General features: G+C 33.1%; 1 protein-coding gene across 5 annotated transcripts in view; it reads left to right on the top strand.

The window, feature by feature from the left end:
- AP3B1 (adaptor related protein complex 3 subunit beta 1) overlaps positions 1-18,335 on the top strand; it is a 227,706-nt gene that overhangs the window by 133,823 nt on the left and 75,548 nt on the right. For all 5 annotated transcript variants that reach the window (XR_012921698.1, XM_012766761.2, XM_076008138.1 and 2 more), the window contains exons 18-21: positions 366-474; positions 3,210-3,381; positions 6,403-6,550; positions 15,261-15,333. Coding sequence is in view for 4 of the 5 variants with exons in the window: in XM_012766761.2 (XP_012622215.2) it covers positions 366-474; positions 3,210-3,381; positions 6,403-6,550; positions 15,261-15,333 (502 nt within the window). In the remaining variant the exon portion in view is untranslated. The remainder of the gene's footprint in view (positions 1-365; positions 475-3,209; positions 3,382-6,402; positions 6,551-15,260; positions 15,334-18,335) is intronic.

The raw sequence follows: 18,335 nt of genomic DNA, 5'->3' as shown, positions 1-18,335 counted from the left end.
GGATGGTGGCAAAAGGCTGGTCATGTAGGTCTGTGCAGAATGTTGTAAGGACTTTGGCTTTTTCTCTTGGGTGAAATGGGTAGCTATTGCAGGGTTTCAGACCAAAGAGGAGCTTGATTCGACCTAGGTGCTAATAGAGTCATTTTAGATGCTGCGTTGTGCAAACTTTGGTTGAGGGTAGAGGGGAAGTGGAAGGGAGGTAACTAGTAAAGTGAATCAGTCTTAAGGCCAGGACTTTTAACAGTTCCCTTCTCTACTGAGTTCTTAAACTTTGAGTTCACAGTTGTATTATGAATGATTAAATTTACCAGAAGTCTGAATCCCTAATGGGAATTCATTTACATTTACTTTGTTTGTTTAAACAGGCAAAAGAATGGACGCCAGCAGGAAAAGCAAAGAAAGAGAATTCTGCTAAGAAATTTTATTCTGAATCTGAGGAAGAGGAGGACTCTTCTGATAGCAGCAGTGACAGTGGTAGGTTTTATAATTTATTGAAATATATTATTCACATAGTAGATTACTTGTTATACCTCCAAAATAAAAAACTTGGTACGTAATATTCAACAAGTGGTTATAAATAAAGGTTCAACTATTAATATCAGAATAATTCCTTTTATTTATATATTACTGTTTAGTTTTCAAAGTAATTTCTAATTACTTTCCTAAATTGCCTTCTTATTTGACAGTGCCTCTTGGATATATAGCTAATAAATGGTAGAGCTGAAATAGGAACTCATGCTTTTCTGAATTCTAATCCACACTGCCTATTATATAATAGATATCTATTAGCACATTGAAAAACATGATTTTATACTTGATAAATCTTATAGTGGGGTCTTTAAAAGTAACTTTCTTTTATAAAAATGTAAAGTTTATTTTAAACTTTAAAGAATCTTTTGCTTCTCCATTTTATGCTCTTCTATTTCTAGTAAACCTATACAGAGATAAAACTAAAATTATTAAGTCTTTGTATACTATAAAGAAACATCAAGCTAATGATTGAGGGCAACTCTGTGCAATGAAAAGAATACTAAGTAGGAAGGATTTGGAAGTCCTGGGTTTTAGCTATGCAAATTGAATAAGGCACCTACCTTTCTCTGTATCTGATAAATGAGGGGATAGAATTAGATGTTTTTATAGTTCCTTCAGTACTAAAATTCTGTGAGTGATTTGCATAATGGAAACTATATTGGAGTCACTTTCTATCGTTCTTAACAATTGACCCAAGACCAAAAGATACACAACTGTCTCTAAAATCTTTATTCTTTGGAGAACCAAGAATGACTTCCCTATTACTTGGTTATCCACTATCCTACTCTAAGGTAATTCATTCTTTTTTTTCCCCCCATTTTCCTTTTCAAAATCTTTGTTTTCATTATCCAGTAAATTAATCTGTGATACATTACCTTCTGAAGTATTAAGCTGAAGAGTAGAGAAAATACGTCAATCCAGAAAGTTAATGTTAAAAAATATGGAATTTCAAAAATAATTTAGACCTATGAGAAAGACCTGTTTATATAATTAAGAATGCACTTTTTCATTTTATAACATAGATATTTGTCTCCATTATATTTATTTACAAGCTCATGACTATTCATAGGCTAACCATTTTCAATACATACTTGAAATATTCTATTAACATTATGGATTTTCATGGGTTTAGCTGAACACATATAGTAGTGAGTCATGTAACAGGAGTTCCACTGTAGCTACTGGAAGAAAACATATAACTTTGCTCATTAGAAGTTAAGAGATTTTGTTTTCTAGTGAGCAAGCCTTTTTGAGAGTGAAATTTCCTCAAGGGTTTTACTGACTTGTACATTTAAATAATGGTACCTGAAATGAACCGGACCAAGATTCTTGTGGAACTCTCATGTCATAATATGAGAGAGTAATTTAGATGCTATAATTTCTTTTCATTATTTATATTATAAGGCAGTTATCCGACTTAATGTGTATGTGTGTCTATAACTTTAATACCATACAAATTCAAAATATTCATATTTAGCAGTTTTATTTTTATAAAATTTAGGTAAAATAAATTTTCTTCTTTGTAAAAGATGATAATGATGAGTGCTTTACTATGTGATTAGAACTGTTGTGTTCTGATCACCTTTACATGTTTCAAATCACTTAATCTTCACAATAGCTCTGTGAAGTAGCTAGTAGTATTATTTACATTGGCTGAAAAGAAGACCAAGACCCAAAGAGGTTGAATAACTTACTCAGTCTTATAGCTGGTAAGTGGCAGAGCCAGAATTTGAACATTCCAACTTGAGCATCCATGCTTGTACCCATTGCAAGCTATTCTGAAAGAATATAGGCAGTCCTAGCTTTTCACTGTGTTACATAAATAAATCTTCATGAAATAGATATTGTTTGCTCATTAGTAAATTAATATTTTAATTAAAGGGTATGTTCCTATCTAAGGGTACTTCATCACATAGATCACAGGTAATTTGTCCTTTTATCTAGGGCATAACTCCTCACCTACAATCTCATTAAACAGTAAAAAAATTATGCTTCATTTAAAAAATACACATAAATATATTTATGTACCACTTCTGCAAATAGTCCTAGTATACAATAATATACACACAGAACATTTAAAAAGCATAACCCCAGTGTAACTTTATCATCTCTTAGACCTATGGAAAACTCCTATACTAGCTAAAATAAGTAATAACTGTTTAATTAGTAATTTTCCTTGTTGTATTTGAGTTTAGAAGTTTTTGGAAATGATATGAATGGCTCATTTTCCTCTCAAAATTTGTTCCTAACAAAATTCAACTGTTGCCTTTTACTCTTAAGTACAATTTCCCATTACAAGTAGAATAATTCAAAATTACTTCTTTCGCCTTACATCATCCTTATGTCATTCTTTAAAAGAAAATTTTTGCTGTAACTAGATACTTATAGGTTTGAAAAGTGGGATTCCCTCACATTTGGTTCATCTTTGCTTTGCATTTCTCTGCTCATTGGCAGAGCATTTTCTCTCTTTGTGTTTAAGTCCCTCCAGGCTTATCCTACTGCAGGAATCTACATGTCTGAATGAATGGGGTGTAGAAATATAACGTGTTGAACGAGTGGGGTCCACTGAAATAAAATTCAACACCTGGTTTCATTTGTGATGAATATTGATGGTTACAGGTGTCCTTATGTATAATTAAATGGCTATAAATCAAAGCACATCTGGTTCTGCTTTTCAGAGAGTGAATCTGGAAGTGAAAGTGGAGAACAAGGAGAAAGTGGGGAGGAAGGAGACAGCAGTGAGGACAGCAGTGAAGACTCCTCCAGTGGGCAGGAGAGTGAGAGTGGAAGTGAGTCAAGAGTAGAGAACAAAAGAACAGCCAAGAGGAACTCGAAACCCAAAGGAAAAAGGTAAATTATTTTGTCAGAATTTCCTTCAAAAAATATTCTGTGGTATATCCCTCAGGCTAATATTTCCCATTAATTCATAGAGTAGGAGAAGAACTATGTGTATTTTTTCCCAAACAGATATTAAATCTTTTTTAAGTTAATTTGAAATGCTAGTAGTTCACATTATTCTCCTACTTACAATGCTTAGTTTTCATTTTGAACTTGAACAAATCTTGGGATTACATTTTGAAAATTGGTATAACCTTGGAAGGCTGAGTTAAGTGATCAAGCAGTAGGTATGAAACACTTAATTAGCTTTTGTAGCAGTTTTGCTGAGGGCTAAAATTAAATCCTTCAACACTTTGCCATTATGTAACTAAGACAATTGATTTTTCTAAATAATGTTACATTAAAAAGATTATGATCCAAATATTAGAGTCAAGGGCTGTGAAGGAAGACGGTCATAAGATATTTAAGTGTTAGCACTTTTTAAGGTCTCCCATTATCAACAGCATTATCATGTATTAAAGTGTCATTAAAATTTGGAGTAATTGGGGCTAATATCTTGGATTGTGTGACTCTGTTTTCTCCACTGCCGTCAGCGAGTGGCCTCTGCCGACACGATGGCCCTTTCCTGGGAGCCTGCTGCCCGCTCACTTGATGAGCTTGCAGCTCAGCTCAGTCGTGGCTGACAGCACTGATTGGGGCGCAGTACGCTCTCTGCTCCTTTTATTACAGACAGTAATTAAAGCAGCTCGCCCTGCCACTTCCATAACAAACACAGCATAATGCCCTAATTATGACTTTATTAATTTAAGTCAGGATTTAATGATTTTAAAAGTGATTTATATTGTTTTTCCTGTTCAGAACAAATGAAATCTGTAGGTTAAATTAATACAGGCTTTTCATCATTGCAAAGTTAAAAACCTAGTTACCAGTAAATTCTTTTCATTAGATTAACATCTGAAACTCTAAGCAGTAAGGTAAACAATAATTACCATCAAAATTGAGTGATGCATAATAAAGTAACACTTTTACCTTTAAAATCTCATCTTAAAAGCTAGAAGTTAAATATATTTAGAATCATTTGCTTGTTGTAGCAGAGGAGCTACTTGGTTTATAATAGCCTTTTCTTTGAGAGAAATTCTGTACTTCTGGTTTAATATCAGAGTATCTGTGATGATATGACTTACACAATGTATCTTGTTTCTAGGAAGAAAGGCAGTACATGAAATATTTTTTCAGATAGCAAAAGTTAGTATGCTAGAAATGTATAATCATATCTTAAATTAGTTTCATTATTTTATTCTTCAGAAATGGACTTTTCTCTTTACTTGTGTTTGAATTTAAAAGAATTGTTTATTACACCAAAGAGAAGCACAAATAGATTCTAAACCGTATAATTTTTAAGTACATGTTTTAACCAGTGAATTGGGGATGATAAATTGCCATTCTTTGCTAGGGAAAAGAAAAACAACATATTTTTCAGTCTTCAAATATAATTACATGTGCTCTGAGATGTTACCATGGCTCCATTTTTAATAAATACCAGTCATATTTCCTCCACAAAAATCAATTCTAGGAAATATTGATTCTTCCCTTGCCTCACTTCTCTTCCTCTCTTGTGTTTTTCTGCCTGTCTCTTAGAATGTTTTTAACTTTACCAGTATGATAGTTTTTTAAGCTCTTAATAAGTTTTAAACATCTTCAAAAAATACCCTTTAGTAATAACTATTTATGACTACATTTGAATTTTACATTCAAAAGTATTTTCATTTGAAAGGAGATAGTGTGACATAGAGGGAAAATATGGACCTTGGTGTAAGACAGGCTTGAGTTCAGATTCCAATTCTGCCTCTCCTGTTCTGTGTCCTTGAGCAAGTTATTTAACCTTCCTGAGTATTAATTTCATCATTGCAAATGGGATAATAATGTACCCAGGAAGAGTGCATCTAAATTAGATAATTGGTATGATTGGTATGAAATGTCTAATCCTGCCTGGCCCAAGGTACATTCTTAAAACATACACACATAGCAGAGAGAACTAGACCTTCAATTTCAGGGAAAATATAAAACACTACAAGGTTATCTCTCATCCTCTGAGAGAGGCTTGTTTGGCCATCTCACATATTATTCCTTCTCCTTGGAGAAGTGCCTCTCATCCATCTGCCTGCCTTATTCCTATTTCTCAACTTTGAAGTTTCTTCCTTCAGGAAGCATTCCTTATCTTGGTTATGTTTGTTTAGGTGCCTCTCTAAATGTTCTGACGCACACTATACTTTATTACTTATTACCATACTGTATTGTCAGTGCCACCATACTACTCTGTATCTTGCAATGGGCTGTAGACACTATAAGGTAAACACAAAGATCATCTGTGTCTTACTAACCATTTTTATCCTTAGCACTTAACATAGTGCTAGCATGTAGTCAATAATCAATAAATATTTGTTGAGTGGTTGAATGAACAAATGAATTCATAGTGTTAAGCACTTACATGTGATCATTTGGTTTTTCAAAAGCTTCTATTTGATTTGCTTACATGTTTAAAAGGCAGTGCAATAGGATTCTCTTCAAACTGGTTAACATTTTGTCATAGATGTGTTTAAGGACATTTGGAAACTTGTATAAGTAATTTTCTTGGACAGAAAAATTTGAAAATTCAAGTCTTTCTTAGCAAAAGTAGATATATAGATATTTAAATTTATTAATAAACAATATTTTGAGACAGCATTTAAAAATTGTCCTAAGTATCTTTGAAGTTATTACTGTTATAGCACTTAATTCTTGGTAAATCAAGCATTTAATATTAATTATTTTTTGTTATTGATGATATTCAGTGTTATGACTTTCTATATTCGAAGTGTATATGGCATGATATAATTGAGTCTGAATGGGTTCTGATTTATTTGGTTATAGATAATACTACCTTATTTTATTGATTTAGTCTAGAATTTAAAACCATTTTTATTGTCTTATATAAACTACTTATTTGCATAAAAGATTCAAAGTTGATATTTCAAAATTTTTCATTATGAACAGTGATTCTAAAGATGGGGAGAAGGACAATGAAAAATCTAAAACTTCAGATTCTTCCAATGCTGAATCTAGTTCAACAGAAGAAAGTTCTTCAGATTCTGAATCTGAATCAGACTCTGAAAGTGAGTCTGAATCCAGAAGAGTCACTAAGGTAAGAGATTATACATTTGTTATATTAATAATTGAAGGTAGATATTCTCACGCAATGAAAATAAACAGCACCATTGTCATGTGCACCTGTGATTTTATTTTTTCTAGATAATGCTTTCTCTTACAACTAAACTCTGTAGGAAAGTTAAAATCTTTTTTTTTTTTTTAACCTCATCCCTTGCCACTGAAATCAGAGATTTCAGTGTTACACATATGGCCTGTTTTATTCTTGGCTAGGTAGTGACAAGGGAGGCTTTTGCTAAAGGGGAAGTAAAAGGAAGTCACAAAAATAAAGTATTGAGCAAAGAAATATAAATGTACATACATCTTAAGAAATTGAGACTATTAGCCTTTAAAAAATATTAGACCTTTTGGATAACAGAATGTTTTTAAAACCTTAAAGTATGTACATTCTATAACTAGTTAATAAAAATTTATAGTAGCCATTTGTTTAAAAACAAATATAAGAACCACTTATGTAATACAATGGTAATGCTTTTTGCTATAACTTTTGTAACACTGAACTTTGCTTAGCAGGAAAAAATAAAAGTCTAAATTGTAAAAATGTAGCTATTAATATAAAATTCAGACCTAATAATAATTATCTTTCTGGTCTTTAATTGTAACTACTTCCTATAATGGATCATATTGATGCTAGGCTTTAATTAGAGTAGTTTTATATATTAACTGTGTTATTCCATGTATTGAAAATACAATCAAACTTACCTTTCATTGATTTCAATTGTTTCTTTTTTTTGAGAGAGAGTCTCACTGTGTCACCCCAGGTAGAATGCATCATCATAGCTCACTGCAACTTCAAACTCTTGGGCTCAAGCAATCCTCCTGCCTCAGCCTCCCAAGTAGCTGGGACTACAGGTGCATGCCATGATACCAGGCTAATTTTTCTATTTTTAGTAGAGATGGGATCTTACTCTTGCTCAGGCTAGTCTTGAGCTCTTGAGCTTAAGCAATCCTCCTGCCTTGGCCTTACAGAGTGCTAGGGTTACAGGCATGAACCACCTTGCCCAGCCCTCAGTTTCTTCTTAACCCAGTATTTTTTTTGGTATTTGTTATTTCTAATTAACTTTAAATTTTTCAGTATGTCATCCGAGTAGGCAAAGATGAAAAGAAATTCATTGAAGTAGACAATTGCTCTTCCCCATCCAGAGATTTATTGTTAAAGAATAATCATATTTTTAAAATTGGTTAATATTTGTCTTACTTTATTTCAAATATTCTTATATGTAGTAAAACCTATCTTAAACTTCAGTTTATATTTAAAACTTGTGTCTGTATATAACATACAATTCAAGATTTTCATTTTTCAGAAATTCACTTAAAATCTTAAAGATTTTATGGTTTATTAATCTGGCTTTCTATAAAAACTTATCATATACATTTATTTCCTACTTATATCAAATTACAAAGAAGCTTAAAATGTTATTTAAAATAAAGAGCTTTAAAAATTGATAATAAATACAATCCAGAATAAGAAATCCGTGTTTTTTAAATGACAAAACAAGAAATTGGCACATGTCAAGTGGGTGGAATTAAAGCAAGTTATTCTTATGAAGTTTTCGTAATGGTTGAAAAATTATGGACCTCAGTGCCTCTATAGTATTAGAAGCAGAACTTTAGGATCCCTTTAAAAAGCTACAGTGGCACCCCAGGTCAGTGATTCAATTTGTTTCTCCTTTGTCAAAGACTTTGAATGATCAGATTAAATCTCTTAATAATTGAAAATATTTTACTATAGAACATCAGTGTAAAAAATTCAAACTGTTGCAATGAGCCAAGACCCCTGAGAAATTCAGGTTTTACTCACATCGTTGATAATTTTGTATCCATGTGTTTTCCTTAGATGGCTTCTTTTCTCTATATTAGAATTCCTTTTCCTCTATAGTAAGCAGATAGGGTTGCGGTGGCAGGGATTGCTTTAGTTTAGCAATTGGAATATCTTGGATACCACGACTACTTATCTCTTTCTGTTTCTTTCTGAATGATTTGGAGTATACCATGTAATTACAAGGATACCAATTTCTAATAATAGGCAACTTTATAATTGTGGAAAAGTCTTCCTTGCACCAAGTATTATGGCTTCTGCTCTAAATTATGAATAATGAAGGCAGATGGTGTGGGTGCTTTACTTTAATTTAGTATGACAATATGTTAGTGCTGAAAATTCATATGCCTCAAATCTGTAGCCTAACTAAATCTATACTTTTACTTTTTCTCTTCCTTTTTTATTCATCTGGACAATGTGTTTTGGGGGCATTAAGCATGCAAATAAGACCTAGAGGATACCTTGAATATATGGCTTTCAAAACAGTTAATTTTGTGGTAGTCTTGTGAGATAAGTATAATGTACTATGTGTTTGGAGATAATACCTTTATGCTTCAGTTTCCTCATCTTCAAAGTAGAAATGCTAATACCTACCCTACTTCCTTCAAGTGTTATGGTAAAAAAATCAAATGAAAAAGATCAGTGTAAAGAGTAAGTGATCCCCATCCATCCACTTAGCCAAGAATAAGTCCTGCTTCCTTTGGCCTTGTTTTGTTAATTATCATCTGCCTCCTTTGCAACCTCTAGTCTCTTTCTCCACTGATTCCTCTTCTGCCAACCAAAGCATGCAAGTCTAGCATTTAAAGAGAGAGGGAGAGAGCAGGTAGTGGGAGAGTGGCAGTGTTAGAGTGAATTTTGAAAAAAATAATCTAAATATCCTCCATCTGCTGTTTCTTAACCCAGGTATTTCTTAGTCCCTTATAAATTGGTTTCCACCTCTATCCCTCTCTGTAGATATTATTCTCTGAAAAGTCAACTATGATCCTTCCCCAAACCCAGCAGCCTTCTCTTAGGTATTATCTATCCTTCTTGATCTTTTTGTATGACTATTCCCCTAATACTTGAAACTCTGTGTCCCTTCTGTTCTTACTTCTTTGATCTTTCATTCTTTTGATTGCTTCACTTTTTATCCCCTTCTGACACCCAACTGTGCACATTGACCCCAGATTATACTTAGTATACATTAGTTTTTCAAAATATTAATTGATGTGAATAAATTTTTCTTCAGTCCCCTTTTTTTTCTTCTAAATTTTTCCTGTTGTGAGGTCTCATTTACTCCTATAGCTTCAGCTAAAACATTTACGTGAATTGCTTCCATGGTAACATTTCTCAATTTCTACAATAGCTCCAGCTTTTCTTCCCAAATTCAGACCAAATTCTTAGCCTTCTCTGGGTCTACTGATTTTCCAAACCTAATACACCTGGAAGACATCCTTTACAATTTGGTACCAGCATTCTTTCCATTCTCCAAGATTTATAGCCCCAGAATTCTCTTTGACTCCTCTCTCATTCTATATGTTTAGGTAGTTGCCAAGTCCTGTAGATTCCGTATATTATTTCTCATGTCTGTTTCTTATTTCCACTGCCATAATCTACCATTCTATATAGATCAGCCCTTTATCAGCTTCATAGACCATTGTCATTGGTCACCCTCAGACCAGTGCTTTCCCACTCCCAATCCTTTTTTGCAGTGGCCAGATTAATATTAGAGCATGTCCGAACTTGCCTTCCTAGTCTTAACCCACCCTGTGTTCTAATCCCAATGGAGTATTTGCAACATGCTATATGCTTTCCTATTTCTATGCCTTTCTTCTTTCTTGGCCTCATATCAGAGTGTGATCCCTCCACTTCTCCTGGTTGAGAATGCCTGCAGGGACTGAAAAGTGTTACTGATGATATGGTATTACTCTTGTGATTAGTGTAGGGACTGTCAAAAGAGTGAGAACCACTGCTTGATTGTTTTATGTTCCTAAAGTGTTTGCCATTCAACACCATGCCCCAGCATGTCCAGGAGGCACAAGACCATAGTTAGGCATTCAGGTGTCAGGTGTGTTTGTTTGTGTTATTCATTGGGAGATGTCCTCATTTGGGGTCAGATTTTTGTCAGTAAGAACCAAAGTTACAGTTATTTTGATGGATTAGCATATTTTTACATGCAGGTGTCCTTTTCTGAAATATTTTAAACTAAATATTTTGAATATAGTCATTTTAAAGAAGTAATTCTTTTTCCCCAAATAATATCTGTAACAAAATTATTTTTAGTAACTCCATATTTTAAATGCTTCAACATGCTTTATAGAGAGTAAAGGGAAAAATTTTTTATATAGAAGAGTGGAAAGATGAATCAGTAATGTAAACCACATTGTGTCAGGAAGGGACTCACATTTGTATCACTTTATCCTATTTTTTACCAATATAATTAAGTTATATTCTGCTGGTGGTTAAAATTATGTTGAGCAGATGGTGATAATTTTATTTAGTTTTTAAGGTTTCCAGGGTTTTTTTCCTGTATTGAACCTAGGCTTCAGTGTTCTTAAAACTAGCCAGTATATTAGAGTGCTTCTACATACTATAGTTATTTCAGCTGTCACCTCATTAGTCTACTATTCATATCTTGTCTGTGAATGTAGTATTCTAGTTATATCTGCAATGTCTGTGTACCAACTGCTAAAGATTTAATTTATGATTATAATGGTAAAACATTTAAATCATGATTGTAAGTTATCATAACTTTTATCTAATTCCTTGTATCTATTCATGTTTTAATTATACAAACTGCTTATAAAGCATAATAATCAATGTGAAATAAATATATTTAATGTACTTGCACTTCGTAACACTTAATATTAAAAGCATTTCCCTATTTGAATCAAAATGAAGATGAATATATGCACCAGTTGTGAAAAAATTAGAACCATCTATATATACCTAGGAGTGTTTGAGATGCTCTTGCCAGTTGTCTTTAACTCAGATTATACATATCTCAGAACTTTGTTAATCCCTTTTAGAAGTGCAAAGAAATGGATTAAATCTCTTAAGTGCTGTAAGGACCATCACTGGTATTATGACTTGTGTTTGTTGAATGTCAGTAAGTGTTAAAATTTTCCTTAATAAAAGATCTTGGGGATAAAGATCTTTTATTTGAAAGATTCTTGGGGATAAAGTAATTTTGGCATGTGGGATGAACTAGATCATGGATAAGAGTAAAAGAAACTATTTTCTGATTGCTTTTATGTTCTGTTTGAGAAATAGGAAACAAGTTTTAATTGTTTTTACTAGTATTTATGTATGATGCAATTGCATGACTTTTGTGAAAATTGGTTTTTATTTTAACAATTCAAAGCCTTGCTCTCTCAATTTATGTCACTCCTAATTTAGTTTACATTTTAAGTTCTCTAAAACAGAAATATCATTTAATTTCAGTTGAGACCTTTAAAATGAAGTGAATGCCATGCAGCAAGCTTTCTTTTTCAATTAGATATAATCTAATAGGGAAAGATTTGTTTTAGTGGTTTAGACTTCTTTTTAACTTATAAAGAAGTCTCAATTCACTAGCAGTGTACTTTTGTTTTAAAGCACAAATTTAAGTGTAAGCCGCAGATTTTTAAAATCAGATTTGTCAGTTGACTTGAAGGAAAGAGAGTCATTAAATTGTCCTTGGTTGGTAATTCTAATTGAAAATATTTCATGCAAATATCTTGCCCTGTGAGGCTAGAAATTAGACTTGAATTGTTGTTGATTTCAAGGCACAGTATGGGTTGCCAAACTTTACATACTGCTTATTCTGTCTTATAGTTTTAAATTTCAAACCTCTTTATAATGGTTTCCTCTTATGATACATATTTGATTCTTGTCATGTCAGATCTTTTTTTCTACTTGCCTTTTTTTTTAAATCAGCATGAAAGTGAACATGCATAATACATAAAAAAATCTTTTCAGATATATTATTACATATTTTCAGTTGTATTATTTGGGGCTTAGTAAGTATTTCCAGGATCTTTTATTTATTATTTGAAATGAAATACATTAAATAGAAATCAGTTTCTTAACCCTGTGACTTCGTATTTCATTTTGAAAATGTTGATGTGTTGAGGTGTATAATTGAATACCAGAGAAACAAAATGGAGATTTGAGGGTGATGAATTGATAACTAGGTATTTTTTGTGGTGAGATTTTAAGATCAGTTACTGTTGTCCTTATAAAAGTCTAATACAGGCACTCAGCTGTTAAAAACCTAATCCTCTATTTAAAAAAATATACAAAAACAAATTGTCTATCTTTCTGCCTGATCTCTTCTCAAGTACTAACACAATGGAAACAGTGGGTGATCTGTCAGTGTGTTTGGTTTGTCAATGATGGTTTTGTATAAATATTGGGAGGGTAAGAAATAAAATTCACACAGTAAAATATGATTTCATCTGCCTTTTCTCTGCAGCTCCATGGCTCATGCTGCGGTGTGAAATTCTCATTTTACACACTTTGCAGGCGGAGCACATGAATTATGCATTGAGCAAGAAAAATCTCCTGCCTCAAGTCCTATATGCATTTACCCAGGTTCTGTCTCTATTACCAAGATGAATTGCAAATGGAGAAATGTTTGATGGAATAGAGCTCTTAACTTCTTTGTTTAGAATTCAGATTTTTATTTTTATAGTAGATCCTTTAAGTATGAAAATGTTTTGAACTTACTATAGATTTTTTTAAATGAAAAATGAAATATAAGAAAGGAATACCAAACACATCACGAAGCATTTTATAGCCTTGATTTGGAATGCAAGGCTTTTTCAATTCAGTAGAAATGACCATTATCTATTGCTAATGTTGTATTTCAGTCACTGGGTATTTGCTATTCTCAGAAAGTCAATGAAATTCTGTCCTTTTGAAAGCTTTTTTTCTCTCTGTTCTAGGCTTCTAATAAGAGATTATGCCAATTTCACATGCAGCTCTGTTCTGTGTTGTATGTGACCTGATGTGTATTTAATAGATATTGTTACACACTCTTGGCTGTGAAGTAGAAAATAAGGTATAGACTTGCCTTCAGCTTTAACTTTATCTTGATTTGATAGGTTTCTAATTTTTCAGGTGGGGAGGTTACAGTTCCATAAAGACAGTCATGCACCATTGTAGCTTATGGGAAGCTACACCCATTGTGCTCAGCATAGCGTTTTGATAAGTCACATGATGATAAACTCTTTTTGTTATATGTTCTTTCTTCATAGGAATGATATCCTAGTTACAGTGGCATTTTCATTCTGAACCTGTTTTCATTTACTTACCACTTTTAAATTTCAGCCTCAAAACTAACATTTCTTCTGTTTTTTTTTTTCTCCAGTCCTAGACATTGTTATTCATTTGAGGAGTGGAGAGAAAGACAAATACTGTTTGTTTTGTTTTTAAATAAGGAATGAAAACCAGAACTTACATAGATGATTTGGCGTTTTTTGGTGGCAAAAAATAATTATTTTGAAGAAGAAAATAAATGTTGTTTTTTTTAGTTAGTGTGTTAGTATATATTACTATATGATCCTTGAAAATAATCTTCTGAGTATTGGCATAAGGGAAAAGCCAAGCAGAATTTAAATCATTCAAAAAAAAATGTTACCTAATGCATAATTTTATGCAATGCTCTTGTTAACGTATGTCCACTGTTTTGAGAGCTTTAACACTGTGTAGACTTTAAATGATGGTAATATACCTTTTGTTTCAGTCGTATCTTTCTGTGGCTAGAGGAATACTTCAAAAATATTATAATAATTCACATGAACAATAAGATATAAATTCCTGTCGTAGATTATAAGTTATTTGAAGGCAGGACTGTGTCTGTCTTAGCTGTTATTTCCATTGCTTAGCACAGATTCTGATACCCATTGAATGAATGAACAAAGATATTTTTGTAAAAACTTAAGTTTTGGCTTTTCATATGAGAAGATTTAATGTAAAACACAGTACATATTATAAGGATAAGAAACTTTGACCCAAATACATCTATTTAACACCCTACTCATTGTTGGTCTTTAGTTGTTTATAATGCTACTCAGGACTACAGTTAATTTATACTTTTTTATTTTCTAAAGATTTACAATTCTTTTCTGAATCTCTAACCAAACTGTGAACACCTCAGGCTTAGGAACACTGTCTTCTAGTTCATGTTTATACACAGTTTATAAGTATGGTAAACTGAATAAGCAAATCTGTGGTGCGGGGAAACCCTAATTATGTGCAGATATGTTTTGAAATATTTATACTTTCTACAAAACACTGGAGAAAAATAAGTGAATCCATTTCAACCCTAAAGAGCAAGAGCCTGGGAATGTCATTTATAGATTTTAATGAATACTTTTGGCAGAGGTCTGACAGAACCCAGTATTGACATATAAACTACCTAGTACAGTGCCTATTACAAACTACATCAGGAAAGCCTAACGTATCACAAGCCTAGCAACAATCTCAGGGCTACGCAGATGTTATTTGAGCGTTTCTTTTTCTTAAAAGTAAATTTGTTTAAAATTATTTTCAAGAATGTGTACATTCTACCAAAGAGCCACTTTACATTTTTATGTTAGCAGGAAGTTGGCAGATTATAAAATAATTATTACTTCACCTTTCAGTTTTCTTCTGAAGATACTTTATAATCTTTAAACACAAAATATTTGAAAATAATTAACAAATTGCATAGTGGGGAAGAAATACTATATGTTAACTGAGACAAATTGTGTTCAGAAAAACATTTCATGTAACTGTAGAGAAGCTTACTTTGTTTGGTAGTAAGACTAAGCAGAAAAAAAATGTTTGCTTTGGAATGTTATGGACTACTCCATTGATTTGAAAAACAGAACATATAATAAATGAAATATTTGTTATTTTCTAGGAGAAAGAAAAAAAAACAAAGCAAGATAGAATTCCTCTCACCAAAGATGTTTCACTTCTAGATCTGGATGATTGTAAGTGTTATAATTTAAAATTTTTCTTTCATGTTTAGTACGAGTGGTTTTTATTTTTATAGCACCTTTCATTTACATGTCCCAAAATATATCAACATCTATTGTGAAAGTCTTGTAGATGAATAAGTCAAGAAAATTTTGGAAATCAGTGGTATAAGTATCTTTCATCTATTCAGCATATTATTTTGTATCACACGAATAAATATAGATGGTCAAATAAAAGTGCACCAAATTCAGTTTAATATCTTTTACTTTAGTAATTTATACTTGTTTTGTTAAATAATTACCCATTTCTTACAGCTTTTACATTGTGAAATGTTGATTATGAGGATTGACACTTCAAACGTAAGGAGATAGAGAATTAGGAACATAAAGAGAAATGTAACGAACATCACCATCTTCCACTTGCCACAATTTGGTAAAAATAGAAATGGGTTACAAAGCCTTTTGAGGCCAGTTTGGCTGTACCTATCGATATTTTAACTGCAAAAAATCTTTGTCCCAGCAAATCTAAGAATTCAGAATCCTACAAATTAACTCACCCAAGTGTGCAAAGATATATATTTGCCCCCTCCACTTAAATCTTCCCACATTGTGAAAAAGAGAGAGTAGAACTAACTTTGTTGCACCAGGGAAGAGTAATAAAGTAAAATTTTATGAATATTAAACTACTCACATTTTTTGATAGCATTTTTCCATGCTGGGGGTGAGTTATGTTTTTAGGTTGCCTTATTCTGTCATAGATCCATTCTATGTCTCCAAAAACCATGGCAAATTCTTAATATAGAGAAATTAAAATATATAATACAGAGAAATATTTAATATAAAGAAACTAAAAATAGAATTGAAGCCAAATTTGGATCATGTTTTACATATTGGCAAAGATTTTGAGATTTGATATTATCCAGTATTGCTAAGCTTTGAAGAAACAGACACATATACTTTTGATAGAAATAGAGATAGGTACAGCTTTTTGGAGTCATTTTAGCAATATCTATCACAATTTAAATGGCACATAGCCTTTGACCTAGCAGTTCTTTTCTCGTCTTGTGACAGATGGAGAAAACAGGCTCCTGCAAGCCTTTTTTTATAAGGGCACTAATCCCATTTATGAGGGTGGAGCCCTCATGACATAATTATCTCCTAAAGGCCCCACCTATTAATACCACCACAATAGAGATTAGGTCTCAACATGAATTTTGGAGGGACACAAATGTTCAGACCATAGCATATATCTTTACTAATCACTCTTCATTGTCTTAATGGCATTTTCATAATTTGAAATGATCTTAAATATTTTCATTACTTCATTATTATCTGTTTCTCCCAACTAAGATATAAATTCCATGAGAATAGGATCCCTGTCTGTCTTGCTCACTACTATTCCTAGTGCTTAGAATAGCACCTGGGAGTTGGTTCAGTTAATAAAATATGTAAAGGTATATATAACAATTTCATCACAGCATCGTTTATTATAGCAAAATCCTGAAAATAAATGTAATGTCTGCCAACAGGGTAATGCAACCATTTGCAAAAAACGAGGCAAATCTATATGTACTGATTATGTAATTATATGTTCAAAGTATGATAAGTAAAAAAAAAAAAATGTAGAAAGAACATGATTCTACTTGTGTGTAAAAGGAGTAAAATAAAAATATATCCTGCACACAAACACAATTATACATGTATAAGTTTCTGGAAGGCTACAGAGGAAAGAGTTAATAGTGGTTAGTTCCAGCCCTCCTCCCTCCTTTTATTTTGAGATAAGGTCTCGCTTTGCCACCCAAGCTAAAGTGAAGTGGTATCATCATAGCTCACTGCAACCTCAGACTCCTGTGCTCAAGTGATCTTCTTGCTTCAGCTTCCCAAGTAGCTGGGACTACAGGCACCTTGCCACCATGCCCAGCTAATTGTTTTGTGTTTTCTTTTTTTTTTTTTTTTTTTTTTTTGAGACAGAGTCTCACTTTGTTGCCCAGGCTAGAGTGAGTGCCATGGCGTCAGCCTAGCTCACAGCAACCTCAAACTCCTGGGCTCAAGCGATCCTCCTGCCTCAGCCTCCCCAAGTAGCTGGGACTACAGGCATGCGCCACCATGCCTGGCTAATTTTTTCTACATATATTAGTTGGCCAATTAATTTCTTTGTATTTATAATAGAGACGGGGTCTCCTGACCTCGAGCAATCCGCCCGCCTCAGCCTCCCAGAGAGCTAGGATTACAGGCGTGAGCCACCGCGGCCGGCTGTTTTGTGTTTTCTATAGACAAGGTCTGACTATGTTGCTCAGGCTGGTCTCGAGCTCCTGTCCTCAAGCGATCCTTCCACCTCAGCAACGCTGGCCCCTTTAAGATGTAGGACTAAAGTGGGAACAGAAAAGGGAACAAGACTTTAATTTTATATTTTGTATCATTCTGTGGCACTCGAATATTTTGTGTGTGTATGCAACATTCACAATTTATAAAGTTTAAAATTATAAAAGAATAACAGTAAAGCAGGCCAGGTGCAATGGCTGATGCCTTTAACACCAGCACTTTGGGAGGCCAGGGCAGCAGGATCACTTGAGGCCAGGAGTTCAAGACCAGCCTGAGCAACATAGTGAGCTCTGTCTCTACAAAACAATTGAAAAATGAGCCAGATATGGTGGTGCACACCTATAGTCCTAGCTACTCGGGTGGCTGAGTCTTTATAAACTAAGGTTATAAAGATAAATCTGTAAAATGATCTATTTAAAAGTGTTTTTATTTATAAAGACAAAAAAGTTTTTAAGAATTTAAATGTGAAGTTTTTTTATTTTTTTTTTTTTTGAGACAGAGTCTCGCTTTGTTCTCCAGGCTAGAGTGAGTGCCGTGGCGTCAGCCTAGCTCACAGCAACCTCAAACTCCTGGGCTCAAGCGATCCTGCTGCCTCAGCCTCCCGAGTACCTGGGACTACAGGCATGTGCCACGATGCCCGGCTAATTTTTTTTTTATATATATATCAGTTGGCCAATTAATTTCTTTGTGTTTAT

This window comes from Microcebus murinus, chromosome 11 (genome assembly GCF_040939455.1).
Source record: "Microcebus murinus isolate Inina chromosome 11, M.murinus_Inina_mat1.0, whole genome shotgun sequence".
Lineage (NCBI taxonomy): Eukaryota > Metazoa > Chordata > Mammalia > Primates > Cheirogaleidae > Microcebus > Microcebus murinus.
This window is presented reverse-complemented; position numbering and strand designations above follow the sequence as displayed.